Raw genomic sequence first — 23,310 nt, forward strand, 5'->3', positions numbered from 1 at the left:
ATCGCGTTTCGAATCAGACGTCGTTTGATCGTGGTTTCCTCGACGAGTACGCGACGCGAATTGTAAAATTCCGGCAAAAAACTCTCTCCGGATAGAAAAATTCGATAATCGAGAAATACTTGCAGTCTTTGTCGCGCGACCTCGAGAGACGTAGATGCACGGTGAGTCGATGCACTTCCGGCTGAAGAGAAAATGGCGTCGACATTATATATTTCCAAGTAAAAATTTCGTTATAAAACCCGGTTAAAAAGCTTCGGTAAAAAGGATTAAAACGGCACGGTACGATTTCTTGATGTCAACGGTCGAGAAATAAAAGCAACGTTTTCGAGTTTACAAGGTAAGACCATCGTGGAATCACCGAGTTCGGGACACGTCCGAGTATTGTAAGAGTATTATAAAGGTTACTTCCCACCTGTTCAGTCGTTGATTCGTCGATTGAGCGTGCAAGATCTATACCGCGTTTCACATAAAAAGGATATAGTCGTGTTTGCGATAGGTCGCGTTCCGGTGTTTGAAAAATCGGAGCGGAACGCGGCGTTTCTTCGGCCGCCGAATCGTTTAGAACGCGTAAATAATACTGTTCCGCAAAAAATCATCTAAATTACAAAACGCGAGATACCATACGCGTGTGAGTCACTACGCGCGTGTATATACACCTGGATTAAAAGGGCAGTTCGCATAAGAACGAAAGCTACATCGTGGAATGTGTTCGTTTTCTTCTTTCCTCTTTGTTTTCGAACTTGGTAACGGCGTTATTTATTATTTTCCCTTCCCTTTTTAATTTCTCTCTTTTTTCGACAGATTCCCTTGCACGTGCACGTAAAGCGTTTCTTCTCACAGCGATAATTCCTTCTCCCGTCGGCCGCGAGCTGAAAGGGACCCGGTGCCGAAAGAGCTTTGTAAAAATTCAGTCGATTTAACGCGTTGGAAACAGGAAGCTTTCATCCGTCCACGAATTCGTTTCTTGCTATACGTTTAATTCGCTAGGAAACTCCACCGTTTCTAACGTTTGTAAATGTTTAAACAAACTCACGGCGTCGCAAAGAATGGCGAAAAAAAGATTGCGAATTACCGGGCGTGAGAACTTCCGTTTGTTGTGCACGCGCAATTCATCCCTACGATACCGTTTCTTCTATTCTCCGTTTTCTCATTTGCTCTAGGTTTCCCCGTCCCACCCCGACCCTGTCACAGACCCCCTCACCCTTCTCAGCCCCAACCCCCGGTTTTCTCCAACGCTGGTGCGCCCATTAGAAAAATCTCGACTACAAAATTTAATTTGTTCGCGCTAGCATAATGAGACCGTCCCACCACAACTCGGCTCGTCCTCACCTGCGCTTCCTCTACTCTTGATCTCTCTCGTTAATTACTAGACGTTGCCTTCGAGTATACGACACGTTTCGTTCGCGTGAGAGCGTGGCGAAAACCGCAACGACAGTCTCTCTCTCTCTCTCTCCCTCTCTTTCTCTCTTTCTCTCTCTCTCACTCTCTCTCTCTCTCGAACCCTAATCGGCATTCTCTCTTTCTTTCTCTCCCTCTCTCTCTCGGGAAACTCGATTTTACGCGGATTCGCTTAGAGTAGAACGTTATAATTCGAGGACAGCTCGCAAACACTTGATACCTAACAACGATAACTTAACGATATTCCGATCGTTCAGACTCCCCGAGGACGAGAACGAGTATGGTCGTTGACAATAAATCTTAACGAACTATCGCTGAGTAATTTCTCGTTGAAGAAACGACTGCTATAATCCTCGTTCTCTTCGTTAAAAGACCGATCCTCCGGAGGCTACGCGATCGCATGACGACGCTTTGTTGTACGATTAGTAATTAGTGTGAATAACTCGATCGAAGCGAATTTTCTCCGGTATGTGTGTGCGCGCGGGTGTATCTGTCTCTGTGTGTAATGTGTCGTCGAGAAGAAAGAGAAGACGGTAAAAACCGCAGATTGGACGACAGTGGGTCGCGTCGAAATGCTATTTACAAAAGTTACACAGCGGTTACAGGGAGACCAAATCGTTCGCGCTCAGCGACTGCGTAACGAGGCATTGAGGGATCGTTCCCGATCATTTCTCACGAGCGGAGAATCTTGTTTCCGGCTACAACCGGTTGCCATCGAAAACAGACGAAATCGTAGAAGAACAAGGAAGCGGAACGGATAAGCGGATCAGATCTATCGCGAGATTCAGTTTGACACGTTGTCGCGCGAAATCGGCAGATTCGACGACGAAATTATTAATACTCGTGTGTCGCTTGTAAATAAATACGCAATAGTCGTGTGATGAAAGAAACGGGAAGAAGAAAAATAAAAATAGAAATAAAAATAAACATAAAAATAAAAAGGAGATTCGTCTTAGTGTACTAAAATGAGATTCGTGTGGCGAGACTCAGGGATGAACACGTGTGCGAGATGGAGGCACGACACGTGCACCTCTCCGTTTTTGAATTTCCAACCCTTTGCAATCTCTCCCGCGTGTCGTGACGTAACGTCCCGATTTGCGATTATTCGATTCGCTCGAATGGAGCAGCCTCGAAATCGGATGAAAAATTTCGCGCGACGCCTTTGTCCCCTGGCGTTGTTGGATCGAATCGGCGTCGATAAAATATCCAATTTCCTTCGCAATAAAGAAGCATCGATCGGCTATTAAATTTCTAACGTCGTACATCATCGTATCGCTTAATAGCCATTTATATGCGAATCACGGCATAATCTGAATCGTATAATTTCGCCTGACAATGGTAAACATCGATCTAAACAGCGATATAATTTCTGGCTGCGACTCGATTTCCTCGGTTTCACTTTTACGATTAAACAAAGCGCGTTAATCCATTTCGGATAACCCGATCTAGCTCGGCGATATCGATCCAACCGGCACGACTTCACGTGCACCACGGGACACAGGATGTCCGGGAGCACGTTATTTCACGTGATTAAAGATCGGTTGCAAAGGGTCGTGGAACCGAAACGAGAGAGGTGACAGCTTATTTCCGCGGCTGAAGAAGGAACGATCATCGAACGCATGATCGGTCTTTAAACAGGCGTGTCCGTCTTCTCGTCCTTCTTCGGCTCCTTCACGTCCGTGCGCCCGTTCACGTATTCCGTGCTCGCGTGTATCGGATTCTCCTGGCCACCCTGCGGTATTTTTTCATCGATGATACGCGGGTCCTCGTGATCCTCGTCGTCCTCGTCCCCGGGGGTGATGTGCGCCTCGCTTCCGGCGCCGACACCGCTCGCAGCTTCCTCGTCGCCCCGACGCCTCGCTGCAACAAGCAACGCCACGATCGGTCAAGGCAAAAGTGCGCGTGTGGATCTCTCTTTCGTTCGTTCTGTTCTCTATTTTATTTTTCTAATTTACCGCGTGTTCTATTTCTTTCCGACGTCTTTTCTCTCGCGGACGGGGGTGTATGTAGGGGCGGGGGGTCTTTCGATCTGACTTTTACATTGGATTATTTAGCTCTGCTTCTGTGCATCGGAAAAAAAAATTTGTTTTCCTTTCGTCAACAACGGAGATATTCTTGCTCTCCCGATTTTAATCGATATTCTCCGTCGCGCTCTGAAAGATACTCGCGAGGGTTAGGGTCGTCTCTATTCCGCGTTATCGTCGTGTCTACTCTCAATCGATCCTCCTCGTCGCAGGGTATTGTCTTCTCGGGTTATTCGCAAACGCGCCAACTGCACGCCGGCTTGGAACTTTGCTTTCTAATTTCCGAGATTTAGAGAAAAGGGAAACGTTCTCGCGACGGCTAGGTAGTTTTCGGGGAACCGTTCACTCTGACAAAAGCGTGACTCGAAGTTCGATATTTTATATACAACGAATAGCTCAAAGGAACAGTACGTGAATAGTACGTAACTCGATAACTAGCTTTTCTCCATTTTTCGAATTCGATCAGCGAAAAGTGGGGAGGAAATGATCGAGGGTCGAATAATCGGACGCTCTATCGTTATTTTCATGGTGGTTCCCGTCGCGTGGCCCGGGCGTTTGTAATGCAGCGCGAGTCGATCGATCGTTAGATATTAGGGTTAATAATTATAAACATTCACAGGCAAGTCATCGCACTAATGTATAAATTCAAATCCAAGCAAAGTAAATGACGAAGAAACGTGGACGTGATAAACTCTGGACACGTAATCGGATAATTATCAGCTAAGGGTAACAGTAAATACATCGAGAAACGTGAAGGTCCGAGAGGGTTCAGGTGGATGGAGAAGGGGCTGATACGAGCATGCTTCGTGATCTAGGAACGGATCGACGCAATGGTCGATCGTGTTGCAGTTCTAATCGGGCAAAGAGAAAATAGCCACGGCTGAAAAGCAAACCGGAAGAAGGATAATTAAGATCAATAGGTGTCTGGTCTAGTTTGACTTGGAACAAATGTCACCACACTTGCCTTCGCCGATTGTTCGTCGTTGCTTGTCACAAGGGGAACTCGTTCTCTTTCAGTCGGCCCCGCGGGCCTTGAATTTAGAGGGATCTCGCCGGGGATTTCTTGAACAACGTGTCGCAACAGACAATCGTGCCCTGAGTCAGTGTTTTTCAAACAGCTTTCCCTTGCGAGCCGTTCAACGCGATCGCGAATGAACGCTTTTCCATTCGAGTTTCACGGGAATTAAGCTCCACGCGAAGCAAGTTCCACGCGTGTGTTATTCTAATGCAACGGTCCAACGGTGTGTACGCTCTCTTTTCAGGCTTTTGCTTTCCCGGTTAATTCGTTTTCTTTGAATTTACTAGAAGGATTTGCGTCATAGAAAATTGCGCGCCTTTTGTCCGCTGGTAGGCAGGAGGGAAAAGGATTTGAAAAACACTGCGCGAGTAATAGTGAACGGAGCGTAAATTAGGCATCGTATTAGTACATGCTGTGAAACTCATAAGCACAATGTGCATGCACGAATAAACGAGACATATGTATGTTCATGAGTGAATGAAATTGGCCGAATAATATCTTTTTATTTCGGTCTGAAATTTCCATATTTTCGCGTAGTGTCTTTAATCTTCGATAAAACTCGTGTTCGGATCTGTTTCAATTTTTGTCTACGTGCTGGTATTTTGGGTACAGGGGTGAGAACAAGTAACGCGGGCTTTATATTTTTCGTAGATTTTGTGCGAAATTTAAGATGCCAGCAGGTGGTCTAAAATGTGAGAAAAATTAAACGTTTTGGAGAAATACGAGGATTCTTCGAGTCGAACATTTCAAGTGCAATTTTATCAGTAGGTAATCGAATGAGAATACGGTAATTTTTAGAAAAGAATAGCTTTGTCAGAAATACGTTCGACGAATCCGCCGATGGACGGAAAATTTTGAACAATGAAATTTTGATTTGCCCATTCGTCATGCAAGTATCGATTACATGCTAGATACCTAACATGAATAATCGAATTTCGACGGTATTTATTCTCTTCTGTTCATCGGGAAATTCGAACTGTTTTTTCCTGCTCAAGCAGAATTTTAAAATGAACCGAAAATAAAATTGGGAAAAAATTTTCGCTCATGTTTGCTTTTGCTTCCAACGAATTTTATAGTATTTTTTATCCTCAAACCCGACGAATTCCAACGAAACTGTTTCATTAATTGCTAGTGCAACTTTTAAATAAAGTAGCTTTCATTTTCAAATTTTTCCTTCTTGTGTGTCGATGTTAAACAGCGTGCTATTAGAGTCTTCAAACGTCTCGATATTTAAATTTCCGAACTTCTGCATTTCCGTATTTTCGTATATTCGAAGTTTAGAAAATCCAAAAACTGTCCAATTTTTGCAAACTTCTTAATTCTCAGATTTCCGAATTCTCAAGTCTTCGAGTGTTCGAATTTTTCCACTTTCAAAATTTCAATTGTTCAAAATCATTTTCGCGTTTATTTCAAATTCGTTTCCCGTTTCACTGCAAGGCAGAGTGTTCCACGATAACATTTAACATTGCTCCCCGCGTTCGAAAACCTGCGAAATTTACCGGTAGCATGTTTCGGCGAGGTATGAAAATTTGCCACAGCGATCAAGTGTTTTCTCGTCGATTAGACCAGTTGAAACAACGATGCGAGAGTGTGAGAGGGTTGATCAAAAATGGTCTGACGCGTATGGAGAAAAGTGGCGGCGAGCAGACGAACTGATGATGAACGAGGAACGAGCAATACTTTTAAATAAAGGGGTGTTGGTTTGCTGCCTGAGGTGACTTACCCCTGGACAGTGTCATGCCTAGAGTACGGAATCGTAAGGTAATTGTTGCTGTTTCTCCTTATTCTTTACTTGGCCCGACTTGCATGCTGTCCTATCGGTAGCGGCACAACACATAAGACATTTGTATACATACAAATATAGAGATATAAAATAAGAGACATTTAGTTTTATGGCGGAGTACAGCTAACAGAGATCGTTTGCTTTCTACACACGTACGACCACTCATTGTTCGATCAAAATCGTTATACACTTCGCGAGGAATTATCTTTTTCCCGACTTTTACATGTTCTCGTGAATTACTTTCGTATGACTAAATCTTTTTATCCTTTACAATCCGACTCGACGTCATCCGATATCACTTTGTCGGTGGAAATGGAACGGTAAACGAGAGAAGTTATTGTAAGCCGAGAACGGTTTAAAAAATTAATAAATAATTCATCTTGAAATAACATCAAGCAAGATCCTATTCATCGGTATAAAAATAACATAAGATTCATGTTATCTCCTCGAGTTGTTTCGTACCTCGATCGAGCGACTAATTCCGAGCTAATCAATCTCGATCTCTCCTCGAGTCTATACACCTGCTCGTGCGTTTACTTCCGGTTTGTTGTTTATCAAATTCTGTAATGCTCGTGTGAAATCGGAGCGACAAAAGTACACGAAAAATCGCCAGAAAAAGGGACAGGGAGCCGCGTGATTCGAAGTAGGATTGCTTGAACGAATGAAATTAGTCGATACTCACCTGCGAAGCACCAGCGTCCGGTCGCGCGAGCAAAGATTAGTATGAAAACGATGAGAAGTAGCACCAGGGCCCCGACCACAATGCCGATGATGGAACCAGCATCTAAATCGACGCCTGAAATTTTACAGAAAGCCACAGTTGAAATTTATCATTCTGTTTCCCTTTATCGTTACGAACAAGTTTCGTATACTAGTCTCTAAACGTATCAACATCGACTATAATTTCGCGTGAAGATATTTGATATCTCGATATTCGAGGATTTTGTCTGCTTCGAAATCTCATCCCGATTGTAGTCTGTTTCGCGAGGTTTAAACTATCATTGAGATAAGCGATGCCCAAACGTGGAAAACACGTACAGTGACTCACGAAAATATTTGAACACCGAGGTATATCTGAATTAATCTGATCCGTGTATAAGTATTTGCAATACTAAGTAATTAATTCAGGCATACCTTAATGTCCGAATATTTTCGCGAGTTACTATATGTAAAAATGTAAAAATGGTATCAGGAGTCGCATCATGCGCCATTTAATACGAATGCCATTGCTATCGTTTAAGAAACCAAGGAAAACCAACTCTTAATACGTTAACACGTTAAGTGCCCAGCTTGTTTTGCTTGCCGTACCGTTCAGGCCCAGACTTGGCCGTCGAGTGGGCCACCGGTGGTGGACGAAGTGTTTATAAAACTCGGAGATACTATACCAATGATTATAACAGGAATTCCTAAAAGTTGGGTCCAAAGATGGCGAAGAATTCAACACCAAAAGTTAGCACCTTTTGGTCCTAATCTGCGCCGGCCCCTGAGACCTCACCGGTCCCCGTACGGACCGGCGGCAGATTTTCCTTTCTCGTTATCGCTGCGCGTGTATTGGTCCTTGCGTACTTGGAAGGGCCCGCATGACGACTAACTGTGGCGTGAACGGAACGACACGTAAAATCGGCGTGGCGTTTAACGCGTTAACGAAGCTTTTCCCATTTCCAGAACACGGGTCGGTTGAACTCTAATACACGAATGTGAAAATCAAACGAAAATCATAGTGTTTTGCGTATTTAGATCGAGAAGAAAAAACAGAACAATGAATGAATGTTTCATTGATAATCAATATACGAAGCAGAGCGTGAACGTGAGATGAAAAATATACATCGTAACAAGAGTCAACAAGCACTCGAAGCCAACATTTACGGTGTGTCAAACTTATACTTTTGAAGCAGAAAATTGTGCAAAGAAATCGGTGGCGCGAGACCTGCGTTGAATATCGAAAAAGCGTTGATTCGTGTAGAGGCGGTCGCACAGAAATTTAGTCGCGTTTATTCGAAAAAGTACAGAAATCTGCCATTCATGTTTGCAGTGATATCAATAACAAACATAACGTTACACATATAACCGTATCCCGTCACGCGGAGTTCCATTTACGCGATTCCTCTGTGAATCCATCGCGTGAAAGTTGCGCGAATCGATGACACGGTTTGGAAAAAATCCGAATGAAAAATTCCCTGTGTACACAGTTTACGCGATTTTCGATCGATGTTTGAACGAACGGTGAAATGATGATAGGAGATAAACAGACTTTGCAGACTAAAAAGTGAAAATAAAAATGGTACATCGTTACCATTTTTCCATTCCTTTTATCTGTTTTCTCTTTTATCCAGTTTTCTTTATTTCCAAATCGTTTGATAGATCGAACGACGAAATGAACGCATAAATCTGAACGCGATATAATAAATCTGATAAATCGGTGGATGATAAATGGTAAAAATTCGGATTTCAATCGGAGTTCTTTTAAATGATTGCACGTTACTCGTGACGATTTCTCGTTTTGATGGAACTCCACGCGTGCGGAGCTACATCGACTACTTACGTATAATAATTTGAAAAAATGACATTACCTAGTGCGTGCATGTGTTCGGAGAGCTTACCATAGAAGTGACTGAACGGCCCTGCGTGAGAGCATGCGGTGAAGGATCGAAATGGTTAGAAACACATAGCGCAAACGGGCACGGTAGAAAAAATATATAAAAATATTCTAATTCGAATATTCGGTGTAATTGAAAACGTAATGACGGCCACGGTTGGTATACGTGAAAGTGACAACGAATGTGACGTGAACCGATAGACAGCTGGTGAGTATGCTCGTTCGAATGAAATGGTGGTGACGAACATGATGTGTGAAAATTAACAGAGTGATCGACACCTACCGATGCATTTCACGTCAATTTTACAGTCTTTCTTCATAACGATATTAAACGATCATTACTCGTCGTAAAAGAAAATTAGTTACTTCGTAAAATTTATGTAACATAAACATAATCGATTTCCAATTATAAATTCGCGATTTTTTCAAATTCACGTTATAATTAAATATTGAAATTTCTTTTTTCTTCACACATTTCTTTTTCTTTTCTTTCATGGAGTACGGTATTATCTTAGATTCTTTCTTGTGCACTGTGAGATCAAACGATGTTTACGATAATCGAACCGCGTAAGATTCCGATTGTTTTACCTGCGGGTTCTGTGGATGTCGACAAAACGATACGATATTCGTAAGCCCCTTCGTCGTTACGGGCTTCCAGAATGTATTCCTTCTCCGTGTCGGATTTCTGCACGTTGTTGATCGACAGGATCACACTCCACGCTCCTCTTCCCTGCGAACAATTAATTCCATAGTATCACTTCACGTTCGTATTTTACCTCCCTTTCGTATCACAATTTTGCGCGAATTACTAATCTTACAGGCTAATTACTAATCATACAAACGTAAACTCATTTTATCGTCCTTATTGTAATATTTTATTCACTTCGACGCAGGGAATGAACAATGCCTGAACTGTGCGTTGCGTACGTTGTGTTCGACGTTCAGGTTTCGTTTGATTAGTCGAAGCACAGTTCCAACAGTCTCTAGTTGGTTCTACTTGGTAGATTGCCACGTGTATGCGTATGTGTGAGACGGTTAGAAATGAACGTGTATTGATGCGTGTTACCAAGAGTGAAACGGAACTATTAATTTCAAAGGACTAATTTCTACCGTCGCAGAATTAATCGTAAAAATCCTCGACACGATACACGCTGATCAACCTTGTTTTCACACGAGCTTCGAAGTGTAACACTATTCAGCGACTTGGCAAGTTAGACCTAGTAAATGGAAACTAAGTTAGAATCAACAAACTCCTCCTTCGAGTTTTAATAACGATTAAATTCCTCCACGTTCTTCGAGCGTGCTCGATTCTTCCCAACAAAACTTTCCAACAATTTTTCCACGGACACATAGACGGCGCGTGGGTCGACGCCATTTTGCGCCGGTGAACAGATAAAGTTCACGAAGAAAGTGCGGAAGATCGAGAAAGATGCGTTCTCGATCGATTATATCGCGAGTTTTTACTCGAATAAATAAAGGGAAAAGGCCACCCTTGCCAATGTTAACCCTTTCGCTAGGGCGCGCGTCGCCGCGAAGAACGTAGAACAAAGCGACGTATCAAAGATGGTAACATTACGATAGCGCAGTCTTTAGCATTTGGTCTTTTGACGCAAATCTTTCGAAGAAAAAAAGAAAAGGAAAAACTGACCATCGAAATAGAGCTTGCAATTCTTTGCGAAGAAAGCTAAGAGGAACGAAAGCACTTGTTTTAGTTTTTTACTCAATTTTTGTCAGGGTTAATTGCACCACCAGCGAAAATTAATTCGCATTCATCGATGCCACTCGACTAGCAATCTTTTCCGGATTTTTTCGGGGTTTATCGCGATACGATTTTTCATCGATTTCTTTCGCAACGATACTCAACTTCGTTTGACGAATAACCAGACGTCAGACGCGTTTCGCATTTAAACGATGCTTTAATTTCGATCTCTTCGCATTCCGTGTAGGTAGGTCTGGCTTGAACAAATTCCGTTGTCCGATATATCCGATATATTTCAATGAATTTTAATTCCATCGTAATTCGTCGTTAAATATTTAATTTCACCACTTTTGCGTGCGTAATTATTATGGTAATCTTCTTCGTTGGCCGAAGAGCTTTGGATATTTTTATTTTTCCGAACGAAGTAGCATCGCGTGATCGATATTAATAAAACTTGATGCTCAAATTGAATATTATTCGCGTTTCATTGTTCTGGAATTAAAACTTTAATCATTTCGTATAACGTTTTATCTGAAATATCGTATAATTTGAAAGCAAATATTCCTATCGTCCATATTTCTTTATTAATCGCAATTTATTTTTATCGAGGAAATATTCCAGTACGATCTGATTATTTGATATTAAGTGTACGATCGTACAGGTCTTTGCGATCTGTTTTAATCGTTTATTTTATTCGTCGATTAAAAACTTTATTTACAAACAATTATTCTTTAATCATTTTTTTCCCGCTGCTTTTTGTACACGGAATAAGGCAGCGTCTGATATCGGTAGTCGAATTATTTCAGGCGATTTCACCGAACGAACCAGTAGTATCCGAATCGCGCGGAATTTCATTAAAGCTCTTTGATTAGCCAGAAACTTTGCGAGTCACGCAAATGCATAAAAAACACTAAGTGCACGATGAAAATCGATGCTCCGGAATGTGGAATCCTTGTTCCATTACCTTCATTCTTATCCTCCTCTATCTCGCGTCTCGACGTTCGTTCCACAGCTGACTCTTTCCTCGTTCTTCCACGACAGAACTCCTTTCCTATCAAATTCTACCTCGTAATATTTATTCCTCTATAGAGACCACTGATCGATACGACTCGTGGTTTTTATCGAATTAATTATTACTCGCTCCTCTTCGTGTTTCTTTTATTTCATATCACAACAGATTCGACGTTAATTATTATTCGAGTATCTCGTCGTGCGTTTGAGAAATATTCGATATTCATGGATAACATTTCCCTGGCACAAATAACGATTCGTCGATGAATTCTGTAGGACTTCCCCGGATAGAAGAATATTTTATTTATCACTCGATACAGACTTGTTTGCGTAGACTAACTTTTAGGGCAGTTTCATATATAATGCAGCTACTTCACTGCCAGCCTTTTTCAGCCCCCAATTGAAGCACGATGTTTTATTATTTATCTGCCATCTGATCCCAGCTATCATTGAAGAACTCTCGTACGAGATCAACGATAAATTTGGAAACCATAAACACTGAGTTCGATTCAGAAGACATTTCGATTCTCGAAATTTTTTATTGCATCTCGCCGTAATTTCAGTGTTATGTCCTTCATATATGATTCGACTTCATCGCGATTTCAACGTTCGACAGTAAACCTGCCATAACCTAAATGAGCAATTTCAAAACGTTTATTAACCCTTTGCACTCGAAAGGCGACTCTCAGTCACCATTTAATCAACTTCTAAACATCATTATTAATTAATATCTCGAATTAAAAATTGCCCAACAATGCGTGTAATATCGAGATAAAATAATTCTACGTCTTACAATTAATTTGTAGTTCTTATTTACCGTTTTGAAAATATCGTCGATCTTATGGTAGAAAGTTTTCGAATTACTATGTTCTGTAACGAAAAGATCGCCGAGTGCAAAGGGTTAAAAATTCCTGATTCAACGTTATCGCATCGATTGCTCGATTTTTCCTCTGATATGCGTAAAATTATATTTTCAGGATCTTCTCTCTCACGTCTTTTTTCTTTAAAGGTCTTCTTCTATGTTTTCATCTATCGGTCATTTGACTTGTTCAATCGCTGGATGTTTTCTGAGACGCGTCGAGGTAAAACTGTGGTAAAACTATGGTAAAACGTGCAATATTAATTCGATTGAAAGTATATAAAAGTAATTAATTTACCAGATCCACAGCGGTCGAGGTCTCGAGACGGTTGCTCTCGTCTGGACTACCCTCGGTGATCTTTTCATCGTTCACTCGCCATAAGAAACGCGGCCTAGGATTCGCGTAAACGGTCACGTTTACGATCCCTTGATGTCCAATTACGTATCCAAAACGCTCGATGGTTGGCTGCGGTTGAGGAGGATCTGCGGGAAAAAAGATGTCTCGCTTTAATCGCTCCAAGTCTTACAGAAACTTGCCGCCATGTCACAGACCATTAACAACGTTAGATATTCCAGAAGTCGCAGGATGAACGTAGGAAATTTCAAGCATTCGTATTCACGCGAGATTTTTAATTTACACCGAGCAAATTACTGTCTCGAGACGGTCGAGTAACTTTCAATTCGTCTTTTCTCGCTTTCAGACCTTTCAGGACCTTTACGATAATAATTTATTTACCTAACTGTGGAACATAATTTTTGCATGCGAAAATCGCATATTGATAAAACCGTGGGATATTTCACGACAGAATTTAAACTTTCTATATAACAATTCCGATTATTCCTAATCGCTATAAATTAATATTCGTCGAAGACATTTTTTTTGGTTAACCCCTTGACTGCCACGCCGAAATCACATGTTTCCCTTAGGACACCACGTGAAATACACCACTGGATGCAAGATTTGTTCTAATATGTTTCTGCTGTTCTAATAAAAATTTTTAATTGTTCAATGGGGCACATTTTATTTCAAAGTATCTTCTAATTAGCGGTTATATTCGAAATGCACTAACTGTCAATTTTCATTTGATGTAGTTCAATGTAGTGAAAGTAGTACAAGCGCTCCGGTCACTAATGACCACCGTGGCGTCATGGGAGAAACCGTGGCCGGTCATATATGACCAACGTGGCAGTCAAAGTGTTAAACTCTCGTATTCATCTGTTACAGAAAAATTTCCTTTGATTTTCTATTTAACCCTTTGCAGACGGGGTGGTTTTGAGTAAACCGTAGCGTGGGGTCGAGGCGCTGCCGCGATAGTCATTCAAAACTACCATTTTTACTTAACACGTTAAACGCCACGACGGTCCCTAGGGACCGGCACTAGACTTTCCGTTCAGGCCTCGTCGGTCCGTATGGCCCGGAAGGGTCCGCATAACGGCTAACCGTGGCGTGAACGGAACGGCACGTAAAACCGATGTGACGTTTAACGTGTTAAATGCGATTTTCGTTCATAGCGACACTAGCAATAAGGACGTAAATCAGTCCACTATTTGGAACCTGCGATCCTAGGGCCGCAACAGCGAGTATATATATGTGATTCTGGGCCATAGCGTTTACATGGGACACATTTATGAGTCCCTCGGGCAAACTGATGGTTTCCGCCGAACGCATATATGCGGCATTCGTCCGCAAAGGGTTAAAATTTTCTATCAATCATACTCCCTATTGTTTCTTTATTCTCTAGCTAATCTTTCGCATTTCTCGCTACGAAAGAAGGTATAAAATTATAGTTTGGTCGCGTGAATCGTTCATCTGAAACTTCTTCGAACACTCGTTGCTTTCAATTGCCGATCACTTACAGTACACTAGCAGTTGCATGGTAGTTTCTTTAGGCTGGTCGAGGGCGATGTGACTGGCGATGCATTTGAGAATTTTTCCATTGTCCGTCCAATCCAAGGTGCGCGATGCGTTCTGTACAGCCAACGAATTGTCGTCCACGTTCGAGTCGTAAATCGTAGGTCTCTCCTCGTTGCCAATGGGCTCGTCGTCTGGTAAGATAAGAAACGAATAGAAATAAGTAGGATGTTATCTTCGGCAAGAAATTCGCGAAATATATCTCCGTTTCGACGACTAATTACCAAGGAACAAAGAAACGTTCGCCGCTGGTCGTCCGGCTGGTGCGCTGCAACTCACTTCCAATTTTTCTCCCTTCCTGTATATGTTCCTTCCGTGCGCGCCATGGCTAGAGTGAAGCTCCGGATTATTCGGCGGTTCTGCAAATCGGGTAGCAGGCATTAATTACTCTGCAGAAGCAAGAACGACGTTGAATTTTTTATCGAGCGTCGAGCGTTAAAATTGCCTGGCTGCGTCGAACCTCGTTAATTCTCTCGTTTAAGAAGGAAACTTGCCGATCTTTATTTAAATTCGCTCGAAACATCTCCAGCTCTCGATCATGGTCCGCGTACGTCATTTATCTTTATCGACTTTATCTGAAAACGGTAATTTCCCTTCGGCCTTCCTCCACCCCCCACCCCGTCGCGTAAGCAATTCTCTTAACGAAGATTAATTAGCCCTCGAATGCTCCCACACGTACACAGCGTCGTAATATTTTTCCCTCTACAAGGGAATACTTTCCTCGGCCAACTAACGTCATGAAGTTTCACACCGATTTTCTCATTAATTTCGTGATGCATCGATACGAAACGAGTATCTCTTTGGGAATCATAACGTATCTATTATCCCACGCGCGGGATTATCTTGGAGAAGAATAGCTTTTCTCCTTTAATCTCGGATTGAAAAATTTCACGAGGCGAGTCGGATGAAATTGCCAACGCTAGTCGTGGTATTAGAACTCTGCAAGTTTGTCTTCAACTTCTGCGCAACGAGGTAAAGAATTACGATGGAAAAAGTAAGGGGGAATAGCTTTCCTTTCCCCAATCTCGAATCGAAAAATTTCGCGAGGTAAATTAAACGAAATCGCTAACCCGATTCGCCGAATTAGAATTCCAAAAGTCTGTTCTCGATTTCTATTTCACGATGTAAAAAAACAGCAAGTTATTATTATAACTATTGCCATAAGAAAATTCCTTTTCTTTTCCTTCTTGGATCGAAAATTTAACTCGACAAATTAAATTAAATTAAATTAAATTAAATTAAATTAAATTAAATTAAATTAAATTAAATCGAATTAAATTAGATTAGATTAACTAAAATGAAATGAAATTAGGTCGAATTAAATAGAACCGATTAAATTAAATTGAATTACTAATGCCAGTGGTGAAATTTGAATTCTGGAAGTTTGCCCTCAAACTCCGCGCAACGACGTGAAAATATCAGAAGTTCGATCGGGGTTAGAGTAAATAAGAAAACTATACATACTGGCCACAATGATCTTCACGGATGCCTGGGCCTCCGCTCGACTATCGGTGGTTGTCAGAGTGCACTTGAATATTCCGTCGTGGCTCTCCTTGATCTTGGCGATGTGAACCCCGCATTGGCCCGCCTCGGTACCCTCTCCATAGTACTCGATACCATCTTCGGGCAATTGCCCCTTAGACAACACCATACCACTATCCTCGCCAGGTATCTCGACACGGCAGACTCGAAGTGGTCTACCGACTCTGCACAAAATTTGCAGACTCTCTCCTAGTTTCACGGCTGTCTGTCGTTTTGGCTCGATGTCCACCACCAGGTTCGATTTTGACGCTGCGACAGAAGAACGGAAACGAAAATATTAAAATCGAACGAAATTAGGGAAAAGATTACGAGTGACCGGTAATCACGAGTCTGGCGAAATTTTCTCGTCAGGGGTTAATTTCCTCTCAGGCTGCGACGCGATTGAATTACCGCGCGAGGGCTGAAGTTTGGAGTTCCACAATTTTTCTTAATATCCGCATTACACGTACTTCTTAGGAGGTTCCGCTGAACTCCCGCGTCCGTGGGGGCTGTTTAGGGGAATATTCGTTATAATTCCGGAAGGCACAGTGCCCGCGGTGGTTTAATCAAGCAGGTAACGAAGATATACAGTGATACTTGGCGTACGAGGAAATAGCAACGAGTTTACTCTTTTAACTTGCGTTATTTCCTTGCACTATTTTCACGAGCATGACTTGTGGTGAAAATTTTAGGCCAAACTTGAATATCACGAGTCAGGTTCGTTATTACATTTCATGCCAAACGTGGATATCACGAGTCTGACTCGTGATCGACATTTCGGGCCAAACATGAATATCACGAGCCTGACTCGTTATCGACATTTCAGGCCAAACATGTATATCTCGAGTCTGGCTCGTGATCTTAATCTCAGGCCAAGTATGAATATCTCGAATGTGCACGCGGCTACCTCGCACTCAATCGTAAGATATCGTGTTTCATTCGGGCGCACGGGTTTGACACGGCTTCTTTCGAGTTTTAGCGTAGTACAAAGGATTAAAGCGCGATATCGCGACTGGAGTACGCGAATGGTGTCCTCGGGACAGCATCGAGGGAAGGCGATGGATTTATGGACATGTGTCCGCTTTCAATGGCTCGTAGCCTGTAATAATCGGGAAGACGCTCGATGAAAACGCGGCATCATCGAGCACGTAGGCAAGGATGATTTAACACAGGCGTCGCCTCGATATTCTCCGTCATCCCACGTCGATTCTAATTTCCAACCGATTCGTTGTACGGGTTAGTATCGCTATTGCGCTCACAGACAGTTCTTCCGACGCTTCGCAGGAAATCGTAAAACTCGTATAAGACGTTTCACCGTGGAGAATGAAACTCCCACTGTATAAAAATATTCTACGTGGCTTCGTACTTTTTATGTCCCTTGCGCTTTTTTTACGAGTTCGTTCATACTCCTTGACCTCGCGGAATTGATTTCTTTAATCCCAATTTTGCCCTACATTTTTAATACCGCAATCCCAGATATGCTATTTCTTATTTTGAATAGATAAACGAAATTTCACGATTTCGCAGCCTTTTCGGTGTGCTTGAGACGATTTTCCTCCCTTTCCTGGTTTCCCTTTTTATTAAATGTTTTATTGCCATAAATGGAAATTCCTTGCTTCATGTCTTTTAGACAGCGTGAAAATTCGCCACTATCTTTTTACCTTACTCGCTCCAGCTTAATTTATGCTCGGCTTCAGGGGGTAAGCAAAGTCTCGTGATCGTGGAAACAGCGCGAGGGCGTTCGCATTGATCGCGTCTCGTCGTCGCGTCCGTAAATTTTAATCGACAGCCTCCGAAGGATAAGCGCAAATGAAGCGGCCGCGTGACAGGGAAACGATCGAGAAACGATTATAGCATCCGGCTCGGACAGTGTTTACGCGCGTGTAAGATTTATGAGACAAAAACGAAAGTTGATTAAATTCCACCCCTCTTCACTGCACCCATCGCGCACGTTGTTTTCCTTCCTTCAGGCACGCTAAGCGAAAGTCAACCAACTTCTCCTCGCGGCTTTCACCCTCGCTCTTGTCTCCCCTTCGCCCCTCTTTCCTCGATAATTATCAAAATCTGTATTAATTTTCGCATGGTGGATTGATCATGATCGCGAGATCCGAATATGTAGAATTTGACCGAAGATTCACTATAAAAAATATTATTTTTCAATATTACAACTGAGACATAAAATGGTGGCGGAAAAGCCTTCTCTACCTTTCGTGACACAAATATATGTGGGATGGCGAGCGATGAAGGGAACGAACAAAGTATTAACCCTTTGCACTTGACGACTTTTTCGTTACAGAAAAATAGTAATTCGAAGATTTTCTGCCATAAAATCGACGATATTTTTAAAACGGTAAATAAGAAATCGTATACAAATTAAGACGTAGAATCATTTTATTTCGATATCCCACGCATCGTTGGGTAATTTTAAATGTGATATATTAATTAACATCGATCTTCAGAATCTGATTAAATGGCGACTGAGAGTCGCCTCTAGAGTGCAAAGGGTTAAGAGTAGTAGCGAGACGAATGGGTGTGCGGTCTTACTTCTAAGGGGGTGCATGGACACGTTTGGGCGGCTTTTCGAAAAGCGATGGATAGCGAACGGCGGCATCGGGTCCTACTCGGCGTTCAGGGCGAAAGAACAAACGATAGCGTGAAATCCTTTTGTCGGGATGTCTGCGACTATGCCGAATGATTGAGAAGGAAAGCCTGTGTATAAAAAGAGATAGTTTCGGCTTTAGGTTAGTTGAGAGTAGGCAGATCAGAGAGAAGCCAGAAGGCAGAAGGCTGAATGTGTGTGGCAGAAGCGTAGTGAATAAAGGATTGTGTGGGAAACTTAGTGTAATATTTTAGTTAAATAAAACCTGTTCTGTTATAAAAAGAGAGTTGTTGTTTATTAGACGCGCAGAACTCTGTCTGCATAGGATTAATTTAGCCAAAAATCCTACATATAAATATTGCGTGGGCTCAACTGGACTCGGAATTAATTTAGTCGCCTGTGATGCTAGTTTATTCTTTCTGTAGGCGAATTTCTAAGGAAACAACGTAATTTAAATAACATAAGTAAGTAGAAAATATTATAAAATGAAAGAGACAACGATTCAAAATTTAATTAGAAACACGATATATTACGACTAAAATAATACAATATACCGTTAGAGAATGGAAATTTCGATAGCTTGCTCACCCTATGTATTGCTTCATAGTCATTGTGCATAACGAAAGAGTATAATATATCTCCTCGAGAGATCCTATCGATAAGTCGTTTCAACAGATCCGTTTCACTTTCTGGTACTTTAATATACCTTTGATCGATTTATCAAGCAACGCGAGATTACATTGTCTACATTGCATAGATCCCACTCTTCCAATCAGTTTTCCCCATCTCTTTTCTTCTCCGACTTCGTGGCTGGAGCCCGTAGCACGATCGTTCATCTAAAACAGCGAGGAAAAAAGGCGGCCGGGCTCGGGAGGAATTTCCTTTCGAGCCGCCCTATCCCCATTGCTTTTCCGAAACTTTCCGTAATTGTGCCGGTATGTAATGGATAACGAGAACCGCCGGCCGACAGTCCGCTTGTATCGTAAATGAACAAAAGTTTCCGCGCAAAAAGCTTCGAAAGTATCGAGCTGTACCTGCGCCAACGGAACTCCGGCAAGGGTCGGGGAAGGAGGACCGGTTGGACGAAAAAGAGAGAACGTGTACCGGCATATTCCATTAGTAATTCCATTGTCAAACCGGCGTTCGGCAATTTCGCATATTATTCGTTGACGAGAAGAAGGATGGGAGATGAAATGCGGGACTGATTGGTCATGGGTTTACCATTTTCGATGAATCGTCAAGATAGGGGACACAAATTTTCGTTATTGGCTGAGCGATGCACCTGTAATTGCGATTATATACGAGAAAATGAGAGACAAAATATACTACGGTCTATAATAGGGGTAGTCGAAACACCCAGTGGCGGCAGCCATATCTGTATCAGAAATAGCCGCGAGCTGTATTCTCTATTGTAATAATATTTTCATGAAATATTAATTAACATGTACGATTGCTTTTCAGGTATAATTACACGATTTAAGAACCAAGCAGCCAGAATAAACATCTAGGAAAGTACCACCTCGTGAACCACGATTTGTACACCCCTGCTCTATATCGTAGAATCCGATACAAAGAATCGGTGTGATAAAGTACTGGCGTAGAATCAGAATTCGGTTGTTCTAATTCTTTTCCGCTTTTAAAAATTTGTCGATTCTTCTTGGGTGTAATATCAGGTAAAGAAGAGACGAAGCTTATCCTGTCTTAGACTGTTAACCCTTTGCTTTCAAGAGGCGCCCTTCAGTCGTCATTTGATAAAATTTCGAAGATCGATATTAATTAATATGTCAAATTTAATATAATATAACGGTACGCGAGGTATCGAAATCAAATAATTCTATGTGTCAATGATTATACTATTTCTTATTTACTGCTCAATATAAAATTTCGAAGATCGATATTAATTAATATGTCAAATTTAATATAATATAACGGTATGCGAGGTATCGAAATCAAATAATTCTATGTGTCAATGATTATACTATTTCTTATTTACTGCTCAATGAAATATCGCCAGCTTCATAGTAGAAAATCTTGGAATTCCTACTTTTCTTTAACCAAAAAATTGTCGAGTGCAAAGGATTAAAAGCAAAGTTAGGCAAAGTGAACGACTATCATCCACTCCTTGAACAGCACCCCTACTTATTCCGTATCACAAAAATTCTAAACATCAAGAAACCATTCGAAGACCCTCCATTCGCCCTTGCAACTTCGATCCACGATCTCGATCGTTGACTATCGACGCCATCTTGAAACATCTCGTACTAGAAGTTCCAATGTCAGTTGCATAAGGGTAAGGATATTTCATAGTGCTTATACTGAAGCACTGAAGTTAAAGTTCGGCAAGTTTTGGTACGTGTACCAGTAAGGTTATCACGGTCAATAATTAAATATTCGCCGTGCTTTCGATTCGCAGGCAAAGCCCGAGTGAAAGTTTTGAAAATGGAGCAAAAAGTAATCCGATAACGAGCAGACTTTCAGTGCGTTTTCGTTCTCTCTTCCTTTTTCCCCTGCCTTTAATTTTCCCGTGCGTCTATCTGCCTCTCGTTGGTCCGCGTTTAGTATAAGCCGCATGGTGTCTCCATGGTGCACGGTGTAAAAGCGCTTGAACATTACGCGAATACCGGATTTCACCCTATTTCGGCTCAACTCGTTGCAAGAGGGCCGCGCGCTGCACTCGCGAGCAGTAGTAAACGAAAAACGAGAAACAGGCTTACGGGCGACTGTTCTGCGACAAATTAAATTCTAGAGAAAATTGGTTCATTATCCGCGCGAACGTTGCGGAGTGTAATGCAGTTTGTTGGCGAAATCGAATGAGGAACCGCGTACGGTGCTGCGGCCTTGCGAGTTTTCCAGATTAAATCGTATCGTTTTATCGAGGCGGCTGCGACGTTTGTCCTCATTTATATTTCGACCAAGACTCCGCCTTTGTATTGTATTTCACTGGATATTAGCGAAATCGCATTTCAGGCTTTCCGGCGTAAGCACTTTACTTCCCTATCACGCAAATTCCAGGGTAAATCTTCGATCCTCGTCGTTCTTCGTAAAATCATTTATGACCAACGATATATCCCCGAATCCTCGTATTATTCGTTTTCATATCGCGGAATTTCTTATAATTTTTTTTCAACAATGCTATTTTTCATGAATACTATTTATATGATCAATGCGTTCAGCTCGTATTCATAAAAATATGTCTGTTTACGAATATACGAATTTTCATGGAAAATTAGAAATTTTTAATCAAGAAATTCCCTTGAAATACTTTTGTTACCCGCTTTATGTATATGAAAATACTAGCGCTGACTTGCACTTATTTATCCTCTTTCAGTTCACCGACTTTATTTCATTTCGAATAAACGAGAACGTAAATTTCAAAGTGATTAACTCTGTAATAAAATAAATGATCTTTTCTATTTATTATTCTTGTTCTTGGGTAATCTTTGGTTCGAGACCACCGCTCGTTTGCTTTCAGACCTGTGTAAGAGAACGAAATATACAAAATATGAATACCTCGTATTTTCCAGACTCCATCTTTGCAATTTTTTAGAAATTTTATCACTGCCGCACTCGGTTGATATATATATATATAACTTTGCGTGTATAAAATAAGCTTTTAATCTCTATTTCGTGGAATTAATCGAGTCGACAAATCTCGTTGACACTCTCACAGAGAAAGCACGCGTTTCATTTCGCGAAGGACCCGTTCAACGAAAAAGGAGGAACGCAATCTCGGCGGATTAACAACCCCCTATAGCTTCGTTCCCCATCGTGAACCCGTCACGGTAGACGCGATGAGTCCATCGAGAATACAAATTAGCTTCATACGTTGGTATATTTTCAAGGCTGTACTGGTTGTCAGCCTAAGTCTGATTCGCGGCCTCTGACATATGCGATCGCGGAATGGCGTTTAGGAGAATGAGCCCGAATTTCGTTCGGGGTCTCATAAGCTGCATCAATCTCGCGAGTTAGGAGCAGGGCCTCTCATCCGGCCGAACGCGGCCGATCTTGTGCACGATGCCATTATGATAATGCGCCCGAAGAAATATGATAAACCGGGCGTGGCGCGAATAACGATTATCATATTTCATCTTGGCTTGACGCATCGAATAATAACTAGCCACGAATTGTATCGGCCGTTCTTCTTACGGCCGTTCGTCGTCCCGTGTCGCCAGCGAGACTTTGTTTTGCCGACAAATGATATGCTCGTTAGTTTTTCTCCCTACCGCGATATACCGGCTGCGATGTAATTACCAGTCCCATGGAGCAACCAGAGACCCTGCCTTTCGATGGAGCAACCTTTTATGGCGGCAAACGTTGTCGCCATTCGCTTCCAGATCAGCGATAAATCAGACGTGTGTTGGGAATTTTTGCACAATTTTTTGGTTAATTCTCCGTAAGGCTGATCGTGATTTCTTTGCAGAGGTTTTTGTAACGGGGCTTGGGATTTTACGGGGACCATGGTTGTTCAAATTAAAAAAAAAATTGGCAAATTTTTCACAACGACTTTGTGCAGATTTTTCGAGGATCGCGAATTTTCGGGGAATTTTTTAAGACAGTGATTAGGATTTTTTATTTTTTTTGTTTAGAATTTCTTATAATAACGACTGTGATTTTCTATGGATCGTGAATTTTGGAAAACCTCTTGTAACGATATATGTAATTTTTTGGCGAGCTTCAAAGTCTCACAGAGATTGTATAAGAGTCATTGAACATATTGAACTCACTCACGCTATTTCTTCCGAAAATCGCCCATCGAACTTCTGTGTCGGAAGGAAAAAGCGCGTGACGATTAACACTGGCGTGGAAAACGCGTTAATGGAACGATTTACACGCGATGGTTAACGCGAAGGCATCCCTGTTGCCGATGAAAAATCGTCAGGGCACTCTTTC

General features: G+C 41.9%; 1 protein-coding gene across 2 annotated transcripts; it reads right to left on the bottom strand.

Moving 5' to 3' along the window:
• Positions 1–1,514: 1,514 nt before the first annotated feature.
• Positions 1,515–16,098, bottom strand: Fas3 (fasciclin 3). 2 transcript variants are annotated; one of them, XR_001890359.1, is made up of 8 exons: positions 15,765–16,029; positions 14,525–14,659; positions 14,246–14,434; positions 12,687–12,871; positions 9,408–9,549; positions 6,906–7,019; positions 6,164–6,254; positions 3,181–3,258 (listed from the first exon to the last, which is right to left on the bottom strand). XR_001890359.1 is itself a non-coding variant. In XM_017903217.1 (7 exons), exons 1-7 carry the CDS (start codon positions 15,949–15,951, stop codon positions 3,029–3,031), a joined length of 1,182 nt encoding a protein of 393 aa, XP_017758706.1. In that variant the 5' UTR covers positions 15,952–16,098; the 3' UTR covers positions 1,515–3,028. The 2 variants fall into 2 exon arrangements, 1 of the variants encoding a protein (XP_017758706.1); XM_017903217.1 differs by lacking the exon at positions 6,164–6,254 and having other exon boundaries at positions 1,515–3,258; positions 15,765–16,098.
• Positions 16,099–23,310: the final 7,212 nt, after the last annotated feature.

This window comes from Eufriesea mexicana, unplaced genomic scaffold (genome assembly GCF_001483705.2).
Source record: "Eufriesea mexicana isolate 0111107269 unplaced genomic scaffold, ASM148370v2 scaffold2217, whole genome shotgun sequence".
NCBI classification, from domain to species: Eukaryota; Metazoa; Arthropoda; class Insecta; order Hymenoptera; family Apidae; genus Eufriesea; species Eufriesea mexicana.